The 16,765-nt window shown below is 37.3% G+C and overlaps 5 protein-coding genes across 9 annotated transcripts in view; 2 read left to right on the forward strand and 3 right to left on the reverse strand.

The window, feature by feature from the left end:
- Positions 1-3,251: 3,251 nt before the first annotated feature.
- Positions 3,252-6,332, reverse strand: LOC122567797 (tubulin--tyrosine ligase-like protein 12). Of its 2 annotated transcripts, none has more exons than XM_043726806.1 (2): positions 5,695-6,332; positions 3,252-5,585 (listed from the first exon to the last, which is right to left on the reverse strand). In XM_043726806.1, exon 2 carries the CDS (start codon positions 5,562-5,564, stop codon positions 3,708-3,710), a length of 1,857 nt encoding a protein of 618 aa, XP_043582741.1. In that variant the 5' UTR covers positions 5,565-5,585; positions 5,695-6,332; the 3' UTR covers positions 3,252-3,707. The 2 variants fall into 2 exon arrangements, with proteins under 2 accessions (XP_043582741.1, XP_043582743.1); XM_043726808.1 differs by having other exon boundaries at positions 5,957-6,020.
- A 148-nt stretch (positions 6,333-6,480) lies between these two features.
- LOC122567796 (RNA-binding protein 34-like) lies at positions 6,481-9,219 on the forward strand. 2 transcript variants are annotated; one of them, XM_043726805.1, is made up of 4 exons: positions 6,481-6,625; positions 6,895-8,310; positions 8,389-8,696; positions 8,780-9,219. In XM_043726805.1, exons 2-4 carry the CDS (start codon positions 6,939-6,941, stop codon positions 8,981-8,983), a joined length of 1,884 nt encoding a protein of 627 aa, XP_043582740.1. In that variant the 5' UTR covers positions 6,481-6,625; positions 6,895-6,938; the 3' UTR covers positions 8,984-9,219. The 2 variants fall into 2 exon arrangements, with proteins under 2 accessions (XP_043582740.1, XP_043582739.1); XM_043726804.1 differs by having other exon boundaries at positions 6,546-6,669.
- Positions 9,213-12,000, reverse strand: LOC122567818 (cysteine-rich DPF motif domain-containing protein 1). Of its 2 annotated transcripts, none has more exons than XM_043726853.1 (2): positions 11,761-12,000; positions 9,213-9,624 (listed from the first exon to the last, which is right to left on the reverse strand). In XM_043726853.1, the coding sequence occupies exon 2, from the start codon at positions 9,621-9,623 to the stop codon at positions 9,213-9,215; it is 411 nt and encodes a 136-aa protein (XP_043582788.1). In that variant the 5' UTR covers position 9,624; positions 11,761-12,000. The 2 variants fall into 2 exon arrangements, with proteins under 2 accessions (XP_043582788.1, XP_043582789.1); XM_043726854.1 differs by lacking the exon at positions 11,761-12,000 and adding an exon at positions 10,591-10,728.
- Positions 9,659-11,227, reverse strand: LOC122567804 (putative transferase CAF17 homolog, mitochondrial). Of its 2 annotated transcripts, none has more exons than XM_043726827.1 (2): positions 10,998-11,227; positions 9,659-10,918 (listed from the first exon to the last, which is right to left on the reverse strand). In XM_043726827.1, exon 2 carries the CDS (start codon positions 10,841-10,843, stop codon positions 9,746-9,748), a length of 1,098 nt encoding a protein of 365 aa, XP_043582762.1. In that variant the 5' UTR covers positions 10,844-10,918; positions 10,998-11,227; the 3' UTR covers positions 9,659-9,745. The 2 variants fall into 2 exon arrangements, with proteins under 2 accessions (XP_043582762.1, XP_043582761.1); XM_043726826.1 differs by having other exon boundaries at positions 9,659-10,891; positions 10,998-11,216.
- Positions 12,001-12,166: 166 nt separating the features above from the next.
- Positions 12,167-16,765, forward strand: part of LOC122567794 (unc-112-related protein-like) — a 37,044-nt gene continuing 32,445 nt past the window's right edge. The window contains exon 1 of the mRNA XM_043726795.1: positions 12,167-12,690. Coding sequence (XP_043582730.1) covers positions 12,552-12,690 — 139 coding nt within the window. The 5' untranslated portion in view covers positions 12,167-12,551. The remainder of the gene's footprint in view (positions 12,691-16,765) is intronic.

Here is a 16,765-nt window from a genome sequence, read left to right on the forward strand (position 1 = left end):
TAACACGAGGTGAGGCAGCGATGTTTTAAAGAAACGTTTCTCTCAAGAGAGAACAGTCGGAAGAAATTGGTTTGACGAAAATTTATGCAGGGTCGAATGGCCGGACACGACATCCACGAAGAAAGGTACGCCGTGCGGCTTGTTTTATATTCCGTGGTTGGATAGCACGCAGCTCCGCTCCTTCTTTTCTAGATGGCCCTTTTTAAAAATTTACAACGACGTTGTACAATCGACGTCCTTTCCCTTCGAATGATACCAGAAATAATACGATGTACATCTCGAAATACTATAAAACTTTCAATCGATGGGGATACGTCGGTTCGCTTCAGATATAAATCAAAAATGGGCGTTAAAAAATTAACAGGGCACGATGATCTCTAGCCTGACTTCCGGCAAATACGAGCACGAGTTTGCAAGCCGAACTTTCGGTATTCGTTCGCGAACCGAACAGTTAGGTAACGCGTTTCTTCGAGCATTAGCCAGCAAGAAAATTTACATCTTCAAAAACGAAAGGATCGCGCGATGGGCGTTCTCAACGATGCGGTACAAAGGTGATAAAAAAGTCATCTCAGGCGGCGTGTTCGCCAAACGAGTTGGTGAGAGATACTTTTTATAGAGTTGTTCCGCAATTTCCTCCGGACAAACTTGCCCGTAATGGACTGCATGCGTCATACTTATTCCGCATGAAATAACAATTAAACGCATTAATTAACAATAAACGAGGATTTCAGCACGTCGTGCATCGATAAACGCGGGCCGCTGGTACCAAGTTCCTCGAGACATAAAATCCAACCCGCCTATATAGAGTTCGGGCTACATGTCCCCCACGTCGCCACCAGAATCCGCCTGCAAAGAAACGAGTATTGTCGAATCCCTCGTAATAACATGGACCACTTTTAATGAGCGCAACTTCGCTGCACCGCGCAGGCCGATGATATTTATCGCGCTGGGAAATTCGTGTGTTTCTCTGATTGCGTGCACTTGTTTATTGTTACATTTTCACTGGCGGCTTTTCGTGTTTCGCTTCTTCTACCTAGATCCGTGCAATTTGAAAAAGAACGCTGTTGCCCGTTGCACCGGCAGCCTCGAAGATCTCGAACTAATTTTGTGGTGGCCAACTATTTTTAGACGACTATCAGGCTGAAGGTTGAAAAGACATTAAGTAAAATGGAAAATTACTCGCGTTCTTCGCGTCCGCGATTAAGCGTATTCTTTTCGTCCGAGCAGAAAGCCTTCGAGCTCGTTCTCGAATAATTATACCAGCCGCACCGCTAACCGGCCAAATTCTTCTTCGAGCGGGCGAGAAGGGTCGAAACCAAATTACCAAATTACCCGGTGAATTGCGCGCCAAGAAACACGAAATTGCCGGTCGAAAGAGGCGAATCGACACTCGCAACGAGAGAAATAACAGGCCGATGTGCCCGCTGGAAATAAAAGGGCCAACGCAACGGTCGTTTCAACTTCTCGATATCAATCTCGTTGACGAAGAGTGTAAGGGATAGCGGGGTGAAATAGGGATATCAACCACCAGATCAACGGCGTCGGCCAGTCTGTCGTTACGACAAAAACAAAAGGAAAAGATGTCGACGAAGTAACGCGCGTAGGAAACGGAAAGAGAAAGACTCGCGAGTGTTGAATTGGACACGGTCGCGAAACCATTCTGTACCTCCCGAACTACGCGACGCCCTCGTTATCGACGTCCCTATACGCAGAACTCATTTGCTTAATTGCCATGATTACCAGCAACGCCGACGTCGGAGAAGCCCGCTATGAGTTTCAGTAGAAGAAGGTGGCCACTACTTGGCCACTTTTCCAACCTATACGATACGTAATTCACGGAAACGAATATAGGTATAGTCGTAGTGCACAGACGTATGTAAGTGGTGCGACTACCCCGCAGACGTAACATTCGGGAATGCAAGGTACGATAGGACGGAGCCGACTACCTGGAGCCGCACGCACTAGTCCTGACTGGAGGGAGGACGCCCAGTGGAGGGTGAAATATAATCGGTCCGATGGAAAAAAAGAAGAAGAAGAAGGATCACGACATAGCGTTCAAGCCGTGGGATTCTTTGCTTTTTTACCTTGGCTTTGCTTTGAATGACGTGTCGGCTTTTTAAAATTACGAAAAAAAGAAAGTAAATCCTACGAAGCATTAAAGCGTAAATTATTTTGTACGATCGACCGCGATTAGAAGACACTGATCAGTTTACTGTGCTTATTGTTGCATTTGCTGAAAAGTTTTCACAGAAGATGTTATATAATTATTTCTTTAACCACCGCTACCTTTTCTTAAACTTTGCTCACTGATATTAAAAGTTATGTAGCTATTCCAGGTCTATAGACTACATTATGCACAGCCTGACTGAACCATAATATTCTCTGAGCGCTGTTTTACATCGATTTTCCGTCTCGAAATACATTTTCTTTATAAAGTAATTATAATTTAATATCCGCTGAATCGTATCAAACGAAATACCGTAAGTAAAATAGCTCTACGTTATCCGAGTGCGTAACAACATTAAATTCGAGCGTTGATACGTTTGTATAATTGCACGGGGCGAGCTTTGTACTAGAAAGTTGGGAGACAAAGGTTTTTCAATTGAGTACAGGCACCGCAAATCTCGTTTCGAAATAACCAAATAACGAACGAAACGATAATTAACAAAATACCATGGCGTAAGCTCATTGTTATCACGAAACGATTGTCAGTAAAACGTGATTCGACTAGTAACGCCGCAGAATGAAATAAAGAAATAATCGTTGCGGTTGATTATGTCGTCGCACGCGAGACGAAACTGCGGATTAATATACGTACGTAAAAATATACGCCTCGGTATAAAACTCGTCGTACTCAATAAAAATCTACTGATAATCGTCGATTGAAAACAAAATAATTTGCATAAAAAGTACAGGCAAACACAGCAGGTAGCAGTCAACTTTCTGGCTACCATTTGAAATCCGAAGGTAAACGATAAAATCGTGTCGTCACGTCGACAGCATAAAATAACACGATAAAAAGGCTGCAGCTATGTAAAAATAAATGTACACAGTAGGAAATAGAGCGACGAAAATAACCGAGGAAAATACAGGCGCTGGCTGAATTTATAGATCCGATGCAATTTTTTTTTTTTTTTTCAGGAAGCTTGATTCTATATTTAGTACATCTGGGGTAATTGAAAAAATCAACATGAAATATTAAACAAATAATCACAGATGGATGATCGAAGAAATAATTAAGATCGACTGTGTATGCTTCGATATATCGACCTTTATTACGTATTCATTATATTTTCACGGGAGGAATGATATCGCTAAAAAGTTGGCATTATCGTTATGAGTATCTTTCTGCATTAATCACGCACTCGTGGATATGCGATGGCCAAAGTGGACAGTCGTGAAACTGTTCCAATTGCTCTCTCGTTTATTATTCCATTAGGTACTACAATAGTCTTCCCGTTATAGCGTCAAGTTATGGGAGCTGCAAATTATTTACGGAGCAAATATACCCTTAACGTTCGCATATGCAGATTTACTGGATCTACTTCAGCTCATTACCGCATACGAAACACGGAACTCTCCTGCTTTGAATAAATAAGTGTGTTTGGCCACGATGCTGACCACGAAACGATCGTTAATAGTTTCTCGATATTTATAGCTCGAGCATGCACTTAAGCGAACTGTATTTCGATTTATGTATAAAAAATTTAATCCCGCTGTAGGTACAAATTGTGAAATACTTCCGGATTATCAGAGTCCAAAAACAGGCATTTGAATATGTCGTTGTAAAAATTTGGATAATATTCGCATGCTCGTTTACAGTCAGGTGCAAAGTTAATCTCCAATAACATAGGCTGCATCGTCTCTTCTTTCCATTCGAGGATCAAATCGATCGCGTATACAGCCCTACTTTGTGGGCTTTCCGCAATTCCTTTTGGTGGTTTTACCGCGACTGCAGCCTCGAAAACCTCTCTAAACATGTGCAAGATTTTTGGCTCGACACATCTCTTCCATGAAAAGTCGGGGTATTGCTTCTCCCATTCTAAGATAAAGTCCGCGCACTTTAAGTGACAAAGTGGTATGTCTCCTGAATAATTCATAACTGTAAAATGTTGTTCATACACGTCGAAATTATTTAAAGCGAATTCCTTATTCGCAAATCTTAAGAAGAAATTTTTGTAGACGAACACTTGCAGAGGTTGTACACATTTGAGCATTACTACGTATCGTATGTCGAACTTAACTTTTCCGATTTCCGGTCTGTCGTACAAAACGGGATTTGTAATATATTTTTGCACTATTTTCGGACCTGTGCTAGGCAATCGTAATATATGGAACAAATTTTTCGTAACGTGTGTATCTAATCCTCTAGCTAGATTCCAAGGTTTACAAATCCAATGATTATCTAAATTCATTGACTTCCTCCGTTCAAAGTATGCAACAAATTGCACTAATTCTACACTAAGGTTGTAAGTAGTTGGTAGCCAAACTGGATAAGTTTCGAGTGTATTGGGATTGAAGCATCTTTCACCTGCTTTCCTTCTACATATAATCGACAATAAATCTTTAACAGTTAGAACATCTTCAAATGGAAATTGGTTTACAAAAACGTACGGTGATTGTATACTTAATCTTTTATAGTCTTTGAAATGTGAGGTGTACCATAAAATATCTGCCTGATCTTCATCGGCCACAATTTCAAATGCAGGGTCATTTAGATATTCATTTACATATGTATATTGTGAAAAAACTTTTAATTTCGTACTTTTATCTCTTTCAAGAGATCTATAATCCAATTTTTCTGGTAGACTTTCACAAATATGACCTGCCAAAAAGTATTGTTCATCTGGTTCAATTTGCAAGAAGCTTTCTTCGATAAATGATATTTCTATCCAAGGTAACAGTAACGCTTTCTGTTTCCTTTGGTCTTTTGTTTGTCCTTCTATAAAATTTCTTGTAACTTCTTCTTCGTAATCAACATCCTTTATAGGAAACAAAAGTGTATAAGTAATACCATCTGGTAAATACAAGAAAGGCACTGTTCTAAAGTTGGGGTTATCACTATGATTTATTGCTGATCCTACTTCATCCATAATATACCAAACTGGCATTCTATCCTCTATGGAACCACTATTTATAGAAAAAGATTGATTGTACCTCCACATTTCATTTAATACAAATTCTATCTTTTCATTTTCTTCTGCATCTGTGTCAAAACCCATTAAGGAACACATACGATCTAATAGGTCTGGAATATTTGATAAATTTTGCCTTGCATTGTTAGCATCATATGTCCATGCATGATCTATTAAATAAATATTGTTTGGATCCTTAACAGCAATGCCTTCCTTACAACAAACAAAGAGCTTCCAAATAGGATCCTTTTGGCCCTTCTCATCATTATCGTAATCAATTCTCATTAATTGAAATATCAGACCTGAATCAAATATCTGGTACTGAAGTTTTTTAAATAAAACGTGCCAATATATTCTTGGTACCCCGGAAGATTCTAACTGAGGTTGGTGTGTTTGAAGAAAAGTATTAAATAATCCTACTCCGTCCATTGTATACAACTTAAATATAATCTGAAACATGGAAAATGCAGCCACATGATTCTGACACTTTATATCTGGACAAATTAACCTAGTTCTATAAAAATTATTACAGAAGCATATAATGTCAATGAAAATTTACCTAAATCCTCCAATCGATAACTATACATATATTAATTTTCGAAGCGAATATTTATATAAATTCTGAATCTTACAAAATCACGAAAATACTGTAAAAAATAACCTCTTCTTTCACATTGAAACAACATTTACATATGTATAAATATTATGATTGCAATGGTGCCTCTAATCATATTTTAGTATAAAATATTTGCATTTATTTTTTAATTGAATCGTTTACTTTTCATAACAACTTCGAATATATAGAAACATTCAATAATTACACGAAAAGAGCGCACAAAGATCGGACCGTCGCAATCCCCACTGTTGGTTTTACACCCATAGTTTACCGCGAAGCATTGCGGCTCGCCGCGATCGAATAGTGTAACATAATTCGTTGTTAAATATCGCAAAGATAATACAATTAGATACTAATTTAAAAGAGAAACATTTTTATTTTTGACCTTTTTAAAATTAATCTTTCGCTAACGTACTTGTGACATATTTCTGATTAAAATGAGACCAAACACGATATAATTTGAATTACATTTATTTATTAATTTGTAAAAATGTAACAAATGTGTTCACAAAAGTTTCATTGATCATAAATCAAAAATAAAAAATTTTGATTTCTGAGTTAAAGGTCTAGCGTGTTAAGATCTACCAAAGCTTGTGACTAAGTGGAATAGAATTGTTTCTACACCTGCATACTTGCAAAACTTGGCACCCAATTTTTGTGCAATTGTTTAATGTTTCTGCTAAAAATTATGAATGTAAGATTGCAATTGGTTATTGGATTCATAGGGAAATTTCATTTGAAGTAAGATATAGAGAATTTTGTTTTTCGTTAATACGTTGACATTCAAAAACGAGGTATATAAAATAGTAATGGCTGATTTCGTTCTTCCTGTTGGCGCTTAAAGTGTGTTGAATCTGAGCCGGCGTATTGAGAAGTGAGTTTTTCTTTGGCGGTTGGATTTGTATACATATAACCGTAGTGAGTATTTAGTATTATTTCTTATTAAGTATATTAATAATAATTAATTTTATTAATGGCTATGATTTAATTATTAACTTTCTATATTAACCTATCTTTGATTGAACTACTATATAACGTACTCCTAAATGAATCAATGATCCTAAAAAATTTAAATTGTTTGAATTGTTGAAAATAAGGACAATATGTGCGTGAAAGATTAATTATTTCTTCTATCTATAACAGGATAGCTCTTGTTTTGAACGACGACATAAGGTTTTTTGAAAAAAATGGTTAAATCACAACCAAAGGAAGATAAAAGTTTAACTTCCAAACACTTACTGAATGTACCAAAGGATGGATTTATACAAAAAAATAAAAATAAAAAATTTAAACAAATACCAACTGGGAAAGTTCCATTAATTAATGAATCAAAGAAGTCAAATAGTAACAATATGAAAAATAATATACCTCAGAAATCTCCAGAAAAGAATAAAGGACTGAGAAAGAAAGATATTGAAAAGCTACAAGAATCTTTAAAGAAACAAAGAAAAAATAAAAATTTTGGGGGGGTCAAAGAGGATGAGTCTATCAATGAAGGAATTGTATTACAGGATAGCATAATTGAAAATAGTGATGAGAGTGAATCATTTGATGATAATAAAAGTGAAGAGGAAAATATCTTACCAGATATTCTTGGCGCCAGTCTAGCAAATGACAGTGATGAGGATGATGAAGATTATGAGGAAGACAAAAAAGTACAAGTAAATAAAGGTGTAAAAATGTTTGATGGAATAAAATCAAATGACAGCATTGTTTCCAGTGAAGACAAGGATGATTCTATGACTGAGGATAGTGAGGATGATGATGATGATGATGATGATTATGACGACGATGATGATGATGAAGAAGAGGATGATACAGATGATACAGAAGATACAGAATCTGAGTATGGAAGAAAGACTGATGAATCTTCTTTGGGTTCTCTAAAAGTACTTCTGGGAGATAGTCTTTCTGAGGATGAAGATGATGAAGACTTTGCTGACTTTGATGAGAATAACGAAACTGATGATACAAGTGATGAAGAAGATGAAGAATTAAAGAATGAAGGATCAGATCTTCTAAAAACACTAATAGGTGACACTATTATTGAGGATGATAATGATGATGATGATTTTGTTGAACCAACTGAGAATGATGAAGATGATGATATAAGTGATGAAGAAGATGAAGAACAAGAAGAAGGAGAAGTAGAAGGAAATGGATCATTAAACTCTCATGAAGATAAGGATTCCTCTTTAAAAGACTTTGAAGAAAATGAACGAACAATTTTTGTTGGTAATCTCCCAAAAGATGTAACAAAGAAACAGTTACAGAAGTTATTTAAGCAGTTTGGGAAGATTGATGCTATTCGTTTAAGGGGTAAAATATCAAAATCCCTCAATATACCTAAACGAGTTGCAGCTATCACAAATGATTTACACCCAAAAGTGAAATCAGTTTATGCATATATTAGATTTGACTCTGAAGAATCTACTAAGAAAGCTTTGTCCATAAATGGAAGAAAATTTGAAGGAAATTATATAAGAGTAGACATGTCTTCGAAATCAAATGACAAATATGAAACAAAAAAAAGTGTATTCATAGGAAATTTACATTTTAGTAAGTATAATACTGGATAAAAGAAATAAAGATTAATTACGTGATTAACTAATATTATAAAAATGCTATAATTTTCAGATGTTGACGATGACTCAGTTAGGAATCATTTTAAGCGATGCGGTGAAATAGAATCTGTGAGAATAATCAGAGACAATCAGACTGGAGTGGGCAAAGGATTTGGATATGTTAACTTTAAAAGTGAAGATGCTGTTGCATTAGCATTAGAACTAGATGGCACCACAATTTTAAATAGAGAAGTTAGAGTAAAGCCAAGTATTGAGAAAGATAAAAGAACAAAAGGAAAGTGTGGAAAGAGATATTCTTCAGATAATAACCATAAATTTTCACATAAAAAGTTGAAAAATACTGTAGGCTCATCAGTAACAGTATGTAACATTATTCATTAAGAAATACTTGATGTATCTGTTAAGTTTTACTATTTAATAAAATATTAATTTACATTTTTCAGATTCGTAATAAAGAAAACGCTGTAAAAAGAATAACGAAAAAACAAAATTTTGAAAGAAAAGAAACTAGCCCACAACAACAAGGAAATAACTTTCAAGGGCAAAAATCTGATGTAAACAAAAAGAAAAGTAAAAACAAGTTTGACAAAAAGAAGAAACTTTTGGCTGAAAAACTTATGGCTAAACCTAAAAAGTCATCAAATTAAATAGCTGCATAAAAAGTATACTGCTAGCTTAAACATTTTCGTAACAATTCAATCTCAATTCATATATCTTATATACTAGCAACAATGATAAATTGCAACCTGTCATATCATTGTAAAGTAAGAAAAAACATGTAATCAAAAAGGTTTGGCATTTTTAAGACTGTTATCAGTATGTATTTCTCAAATGTAAAAGAGTAGAAACAAGTATTTAATGTTTAATAAAATATTTTTATGAATCTCTTTCTTTTATTAAATTTTTTACTTTAGAATGTAGTTGTGATGGCAAATTTTGTATATTACATAACGCGCATTTTACACAAAACCGTTTACCGAAATATATACTACATTCTAAACATACAGGTTTTTTGCAAAAATTACAATCAGCTCCTAATACTAAAACTTCTCCTTTGTTCGGTAAACTAAAAGGATCTTTCATAATATAACATTCTTCTAGATAACTTAATTGCCGCGCGAATGGTGCTTTGATACCCTTGAAATTAAATCGTTCCTCTAATGAACAACAAGAGCACCTAAATATTTCATTTACGATTTCTTTAGGATCTTGAACTGCTGATGTTAAACCTTGATTGTGTCCGATAATATTTGCTTCGTCCGTAGATGTACTAGCGACAGATTCCATCCTATAAAGTAACATTAATGGAAAATAATCTATAATTTTTCCTGACAATATATTTATTTTATAACCATAGAGTACAACTTAGTATATATATAAACATTAAATCGTATTTAACTTAAAAATATTCATTCTTTTTTATTAACAGAAACTTTCTGCAATTCCTGTGGCCACCAAATAGGTTTTGATATTCTTAATTTAGTATCTGATATAGTAAGAGATTGAGCATTCAAAGATTCAATAATTCGCATTAAACCTAATCCATACTGGTTTTCAATCCCTCTAAATTTACCTACTATATTGCCGGACTCATTAATAATTTTATCATCATACGAAAAAGATTTATTAGGAACTTCACTAAATAATAGAGGCATTAAACGTTTTCTTACAACACCAGTATGATGAGTACGAGCTGTAAGTTCCTGACCAATGTAACAACCTTTATGAAAACTAACACCATGCAAATAATCACAATTTACTTCTAGTGGCAAAGGTTTTCCTGGTGGTAAATCTTCTATACCTTCAGGAACACCAAGTTTATACCGAAATGCTTTGTAATTGAAGTCACTAGTAGAATGTAATGCATCTAAGTTCAAATGTCTTATTATCTTTTGTCTTTCAATTGTTGATTCTGCTAAAATTCTGATGCCTAGATCAGGAAGTCTAGGATCTTCATATATCATAATATTATCAACTACCTTGCTTCCTTTATTATTAAGAGTACCACATGGAAATATTAAACCTTCAAGTTTTTGTTTATTACTATCAGTATATTTCTTATTCATATATTGAGTAGGATCAAAGAATGCCCAAACATTTATATTATCTCCTAAATGATCTATATCAATTTTTTTTCTAACGCGATACATTTTTAGATGTCTCTGTAATGAATCTGCAGCTTGTGAGTCACATTCAATATAATATATATTATTTTCTTGGCTTCTATAGATAATAACATCGTACATTACTCTACCCTTGACATTTAGAAATAATGCATATAAATTTGCTGCCCCTTCTTCAAAATGCTTCATATCATTTGTAATTAATCCTTGTAAGAAACTTGAAGCTTCATTTCCTTTAACCCGCAATATACTCTTATTTTTTAGCTGTTCTAAGATTCCAGGTGAAGATTCTGAAGAATCCCATCTAATAAATTGCTTTTGCACCTTTCCAAGTTTATTCAGTTTGCACAATGGCAAAATAAATTTTTTGAGGTGTATGATCATTGTACCAAATATCACCAGAACAACAACCAAGCTTTGTACAAATTTGACCTTCACGAAAGAGAAAAATTCACACAACTAATATAACATTGTTTATCACATTCTAACCTTGAATTATATTTTTTATTTTTACTGAAGTAAGTATGGATAATCTTACGTTTTCATTTATTTATGTGATATTTCACACAACCTCTCTGCAAATATGCCGTTATAAAACTTTTGTCCAAATTTATTTTGGATATTTCGATTGCTTTGCAACTTCGATCCGTAATGAGTAAGAATTTGATATGGCAAAGCAAATGAGTAGGTAAAAGAAGAACTCTACAGTGTACCGCAGACTACACAGACTGGTTGCCTACTAGCGCTATCAGAAGCAATTGAATGAAATATCGAGTGATATTTCTGCAGATAACATAACATCAAAATTTTTAATTATTATTTACTGATTTTGACTACCTGTCTAATTTTGTTTTGAGAGTTTAGAAAACGAAGATCTTTTTGTAGCTAGTGACTATAACGATTGACTAAATATAATTTCTATATTTACTATAGCAAATCGCAAAGACAGTTAGAAACACTCCGATATTTCCGAAGTCGGTATTTCAGAGCACACACGATACGAGATCCTATAAGATGCCAAGTCTATTTTATGCCTTGATACATATCCAATCAAAATAGACTTTACACATTTTAAAAACCAATATTGTATATATGTTACAAGATTTAGGCAAAAATAAATAAGGAGCTGAATATACTAAAGCAATTTAAAATACCACTTTATGATATATGTTAAAAAAGTTCGTTTTATAATGCTTCTTATATCTGTTCTCGAAGTAACCGTATATGTATGTTGTATGTACAACAGCTCGTAATGAATCACATGCATAACTTGTTTCAACCATAAAAGATAAATTAATTACCTTATTCGAAGGGAGAACTGGAGCAGGTACTTTTAGGTATACAGTATTTGGAAAATGTAAAATCTGGATAAAGAAGATCCATAGGATTCTCCGGATTACGGTGTATCGATGTGGTGGAAGAAGGCAACGTATCGGCGAAGAAGGAAGGGAGAGTCAACGCGAGCACCATCCACGAGAAGACCGAGAAGGACGACGAGAACTCAAAGGCAATGAAATAGGAAAGGAAAAACGACGAAACAGTAAGGCCACGGTGTGTCTGTAGACGCGAAGGGAAAGGAAACCGAGTTGTGTGACGGGTTACCGCGCGACGTTGTCGGGGGGGAGAGATCTGCGCGCGCATTCCAAGCGCGCTACTTGTAAATAGTTCTATTCTCGGCAAGAGAGTGTAGCCGAGCCGAGAGTGTACGGTCGACACCAGTCGAGAAGCCAGCTGGGAAGTGAGGCTAACGTTGGAACGCCTCTATACAGAATTCGGAACGAATTTGTGCGAGTCCGATCAAAGCAACCAGTGTATCGCAAGTGCGTACACTAGGCCGAATCGAGTTTGCTTAAGAAGTCGCGAAATCCACTGGTATTGCTAGATTAAATATAATTCGCTATTCACCGAACGACGAATAATTTTAAGGTGTATTCGCGGTGATGTCAAGTGCCGCGAAATCATGATTTTCGCACCTTAGAACGAACTTTTCTTCTCGAAATCGAGTGTCTGGGGCTGAAGGTGCGTCGCGTTAAAGAACGTGTTGGTTTATAATTCGATATTTTTGACGTACGGTCGCCCGAGATCGGGAAAAATGTATTCCGATGGCCACGAGGTGGACGGCAGCTGGGTGCTGCGTGTTTATGTGACCGATCTTCAAGTGGAGAGGAGCTTACGAGTAAAAGGAGAATTGCACATCGGCGGTGTCATGCTCCGACTGGTTGAAGATCTCGGTGAGTCTTATCGCTTATTTTTTAATATCCCATAGAAACATCTCAGAGATCATTTTCTAATCGACTAAAGAGGGAAGCGCGCGGAAATTGAAAATTCAAATGATTGCTGACGATTAATTTGTGGCTTCTAATAGGTCAAATTGTCACGTGATAGCCTTAAGATTATCGTACGCAGGATCGTAGAGACGCTAGATCTCTGAAGGCGGTAACTTTTTATTAACGAAACATCGCTCCGTACTCCATTTCTGAAAATATCGAATCAACATGGTGTTAGGACGATCAATAGACCTTTAAGCGGCGGAATAGCAACAAGTTGCGGGATTATTAGCGTGTCGTTACGAGGACCGCGACTGCTCGAGATGTGGTCTCCCACCATCGAAGAGACGACTGAAGTGTGCACGGGAGTGGAAAAACTGGACGGCCGAACTAGTTTCGCCATGACGGCGGACGTATGGACGCGACCAGCGACTCCTTTATATGCTAAAGGAGCTCCCACAGCTCCGTAGAGAGACGGAAGACACGTGAGACCGGCAACCAATTTCTATGTCTGGCCGCACGTAAAACGAACACCGTACGGTCACTTTCGTCGTAGATAAGCATAACCTCGTCGGTGTCTTATTCCCTGATGAATCGTCGCAGGAAGAACAACTGATTCCACGAATACCTTGCTCTTCCTTTTATTCTTCAAAATTGTGTTTCATGGTCTACACGTTAATTTGTCAGAATCTTTAGGCAAAAATTCCTCATTTTGGATGATGCTACATGAGAACTACTGTCGCTCAATACTCCAGATAATTAACCAGGTTGAGAGTAGGATAGTTTCGGTCTCGACGAATTAACCAATTTCGATCAATTGAGCGTACCGTAACCCACGTATATACGCATGGCCGAATAGACGAGAGAATATATCGTAAGGCACATTGCAGTCTAGTTCCAGCTGCCCTAAAAAGATATCGTGCAATTTCTGTGCAAATTATCCGTGAAATTTAACAAGTGTTCGCCTTTATATGACCAATTTCATCGATAAACGCTCGATTATTGCTATCAGCTTATATCCGGACAACACATAACTTCGAATGAAATTGGCAATTGGCTGGAAGAATTTGTTCAGTAATGAAATTATCAGGCTATTGCTCGATGCTTCTCTTAATAGTTAAAATAACATCTACTCGTTAATTTATTTACTCAGCATCGTTTATACAACACAGTAATTTATACTTAAAGCCGATATCGGTTTCTCTTGTTCATTCGTTTAATGTTTATTGCAAACAAGAACAACCGCTGAGCGTATAAAATTTTGATACGCGTTAGTCCGTCTTCTATTAGCCATCAATGTATTTTCAACAGTGTCTTATGAAGACGACATTTCCGTCTCTCTTATCCCTTCGATCACGTGACAAAGAACGAGCCAAGCTTATTTTAACTTGCTGTTTCTTTCATCCGATTTTTCGAGCCGGCCTCTACTTCCACGTAGACGATCGTTTCTTCGGTCCCAAAAGGGATCTTCAACATTCTGCGCTCGTCCGGCCCTTTATCCCTTCATTAAATCTCGGCCTGCTATCCCTAACTAAGCTTTACGTCTTTTTTTATACCGACATTAAGTCAATCATCTTTCGTGATTTTAAGTTCAGATGTCCTTCAATTTACACTGAAGAGCGAGTTTTTAATTAGATTTTGTAGATATTAAGAATTGTTCTATGCATGCGCGCTTTTACGTGGTTTTTTAACTGTACCAAACAATCGAACGCTTTTTCTATAAAATCCGGCCACTTTGAAACGTGGCAAAAGACTACTTCCGGCAGGAGAAGATTTAAACTACGGTTTACTCGCTGCTTGTACGACAACGCGATAACTCGTATCTGAAAGATATGCCTCTCTGTGTGTAATGACGATAATTTCACATGAGTGCCGATATATCTACGCTTCGGTCAACCTAACTTTCCGCTCTGACAGGTATAGCATAGTTCATATCGATCGAAACAAAACATTTCGAGTTGTTCTTTCAATAGATGCATCCTTTTTCTTGGAACAGAGCGTCGATCCTTCGTCGATCGCACGTTTTCAGGTGCCGAAACCAAGATTCAACGGACAAGAGAAAAAGAAACAGGTAAAAAAAATCCGACAGCAAAAGCTTTTGTTAGGTGGGCCTTCCTTGCCCTTCCAGCTTGACAGGTTACCGTAGTTGTACAGGTGTTGGTCCAGCGCTTCCAGCAGCATCTTGCCAGTACCATGGCAAAACCTTATGTAAATATACCGGGTGTCCCGGGAGGAGACCAGATTCGAACTCATTGTACGGAATCACGTAGTGGAATACTTCGGCGCGGCAAAAGGTCGACATTCTTCGAGAGACCGAAGAGAAATGCACTGCGACGCTTGCATATACGCGACAACACGCTCGTTCGCCACTTAAACGGATGCGAGCGCTTATAAATGGCGCGTTTAAGCTCAATACAAATACATTGATGTATAAGTTACGAGATACTTCCCGTGGATATCTTACGATCACATCGGTCGACTGTTTAGAACCGGCATTAGAAAAAAATTCGGCTAAAATTTATATTCCCTCCCCGGAACGATCGCCATATATTTCCCTGGCGTTTCGGACAGCGAAGTAAGACACATGCTATACGTATTTTTTCCTCCCTCGAGAGATTTAGTGTACTCTGCATGTAGAATACCGCCATTGGAAAGCCACGACATTATGTTACATGGTAGTCAACTGTCACACGGCTGTGCGGTGACTTCTGCATTCCATTGAAACGAAAACGAGAGGATTAGCTTAGAAGTTGGATCGATATAACTTGAAAGAAAAGCGTCGCGCTGTTTATCCGAATAATTAACGTTCGTCGGATGGACACGTGCGTATACGCTAGCAAGGGAAAAGGGCGAAAAAACTGGAGGACTGGAAAGTACCGTACATCAGTAAGTCGATGACAAGACTACATTCTTCTTGCGTCGCTTCTTCGAAATCGAAAGAGACCCTACGGCGTTGCCACTGCAACCGTCATCTTGGGAGGCTACGATCCGATGAGTCGCTCGCTTAATTAACGAAACCGATAAGCGTCGACTTCATTATGAAGATTAAAGTCGTCTTGGAGCGGCCGATCCCACGGTCCGCTCAGATTACCATCGTTCTCACAGCTTTTACCTGTGACCATTTTTTCTCATGCAGTTGGAAGTTGCAAAGGGACGCGGCGGGAAGCCGGAAAAAATTTTTGGCGTACAATTCCTTAGCATTTTCGTTGGAGAATCGGTAAGGTTTAAGGTTGCAGAAAAGCAATCGCCGGCATGGCCGTGTAGAAGAAAGGTGACAGGCCCGCAGGTGCCAATGTTTATAGTTGGTTACGACACGTACCATTCTGTAGGAGTCCAGCCGGCAAGGTAGGAAGAAGAAAAACGCGAAGAGGTCGAAGAGGAGAGAGCGAGAGAGGGAGGCTGCTAACGCGTGGGCACACAAACGCCACTCTCTCAACGTAGATTTTTAGCGTTTACTCTGATCAACGACGAAGCCACGGAGGCAAAATCCGAACTGCGAGACTTATCCGAGAGCCACTTAACTCGAATTATCTGCTCGGCTTACGTGTACAGGTTCGGATTACCCGCTTCGTAATTTTATATTCCGGCTACCTCGTACGGTATAGTAGCACGGCCTTCTTACGAAATTGTGCCTGTCCGAGGAAAACCGACGAAGCATCATTCTGACGTGCGGAATCTCTATCTCGCGTTGGTGGTTTCTCCTTCAACTTTTTCATCGCGTGCGTGTATATTCGAACGTTGCATAATAGATTTTAACTGGCATTTGTCGATTTCTGAATTCTCATCAAGTCAATCCGAGTTTCTTGGAAACTGAAGAGACCCGGATGAGGTAATTTCTCTGCTAAACGGAGTCATCAAATCGTTAATTTTCTGTTTCGTTGGGTCGCAAGAATACTACGTTCCTGACCATTACACGATTTCGATAATAATGTTGTGGGACGTTAATATTACCACGTTGTAATGGTTAAATAAAGAAGATAAGTACAGACAGCCGTTTAATCTTATGTAATTGCGTTTCCTAATTGATTTACTTGGACTT

Source organism: Bombus pyrosoma, linkage group LG5, assembly GCF_014825855.1.
Source record: "Bombus pyrosoma isolate SC7728 linkage group LG5, ASM1482585v1, whole genome shotgun sequence".
NCBI classification, from domain to species: domain Eukaryota; kingdom Metazoa; phylum Arthropoda; class Insecta; order Hymenoptera; family Apidae; genus Bombus; species Bombus pyrosoma.

Bases quoted from the DNA above. Each gene is read 5' to 3' on its own strand.
- LOC122567797 (XM_043726806.1), bottom strand. From the start codon at position 5,564: ATGGACGGAGTAGGATTATTTAATACTTTTCTTCAAACACACCAACCT.
- LOC122567796 (XM_043726805.1), top strand. From the start codon at position 6,939: ATGGTTAAATCACAACCAAAGGAAGATAAAAGTTTAACTTCCAAACAC. The intron at 8,311-8,388 runs GTAAGTATAATA...TATAATTTTCAG, and splicing joins CATAGGAAATTTACATTTTA to ATGTTGACGATGACTCAGTT. The intron at 8,697-8,779 runs GTATGTAACATT...TACATTTTTCAG, and splicing joins CTGTAGGCTCATCAGTAACA to ATTCGTAATAAAGAAAACGC.
- LOC122567818 (XM_043726853.1), bottom strand. From the start codon at position 9,623: ATGGAATCTGTCGCTAGTACATCTACGGACGAAGCAAATATTATCGGA.
- LOC122567804 (XM_043726827.1), bottom strand. From the start codon at position 10,843: ATGATCATACACCTCAAAAAATTTATTTTGCCATTGTGCAAACTGAAT.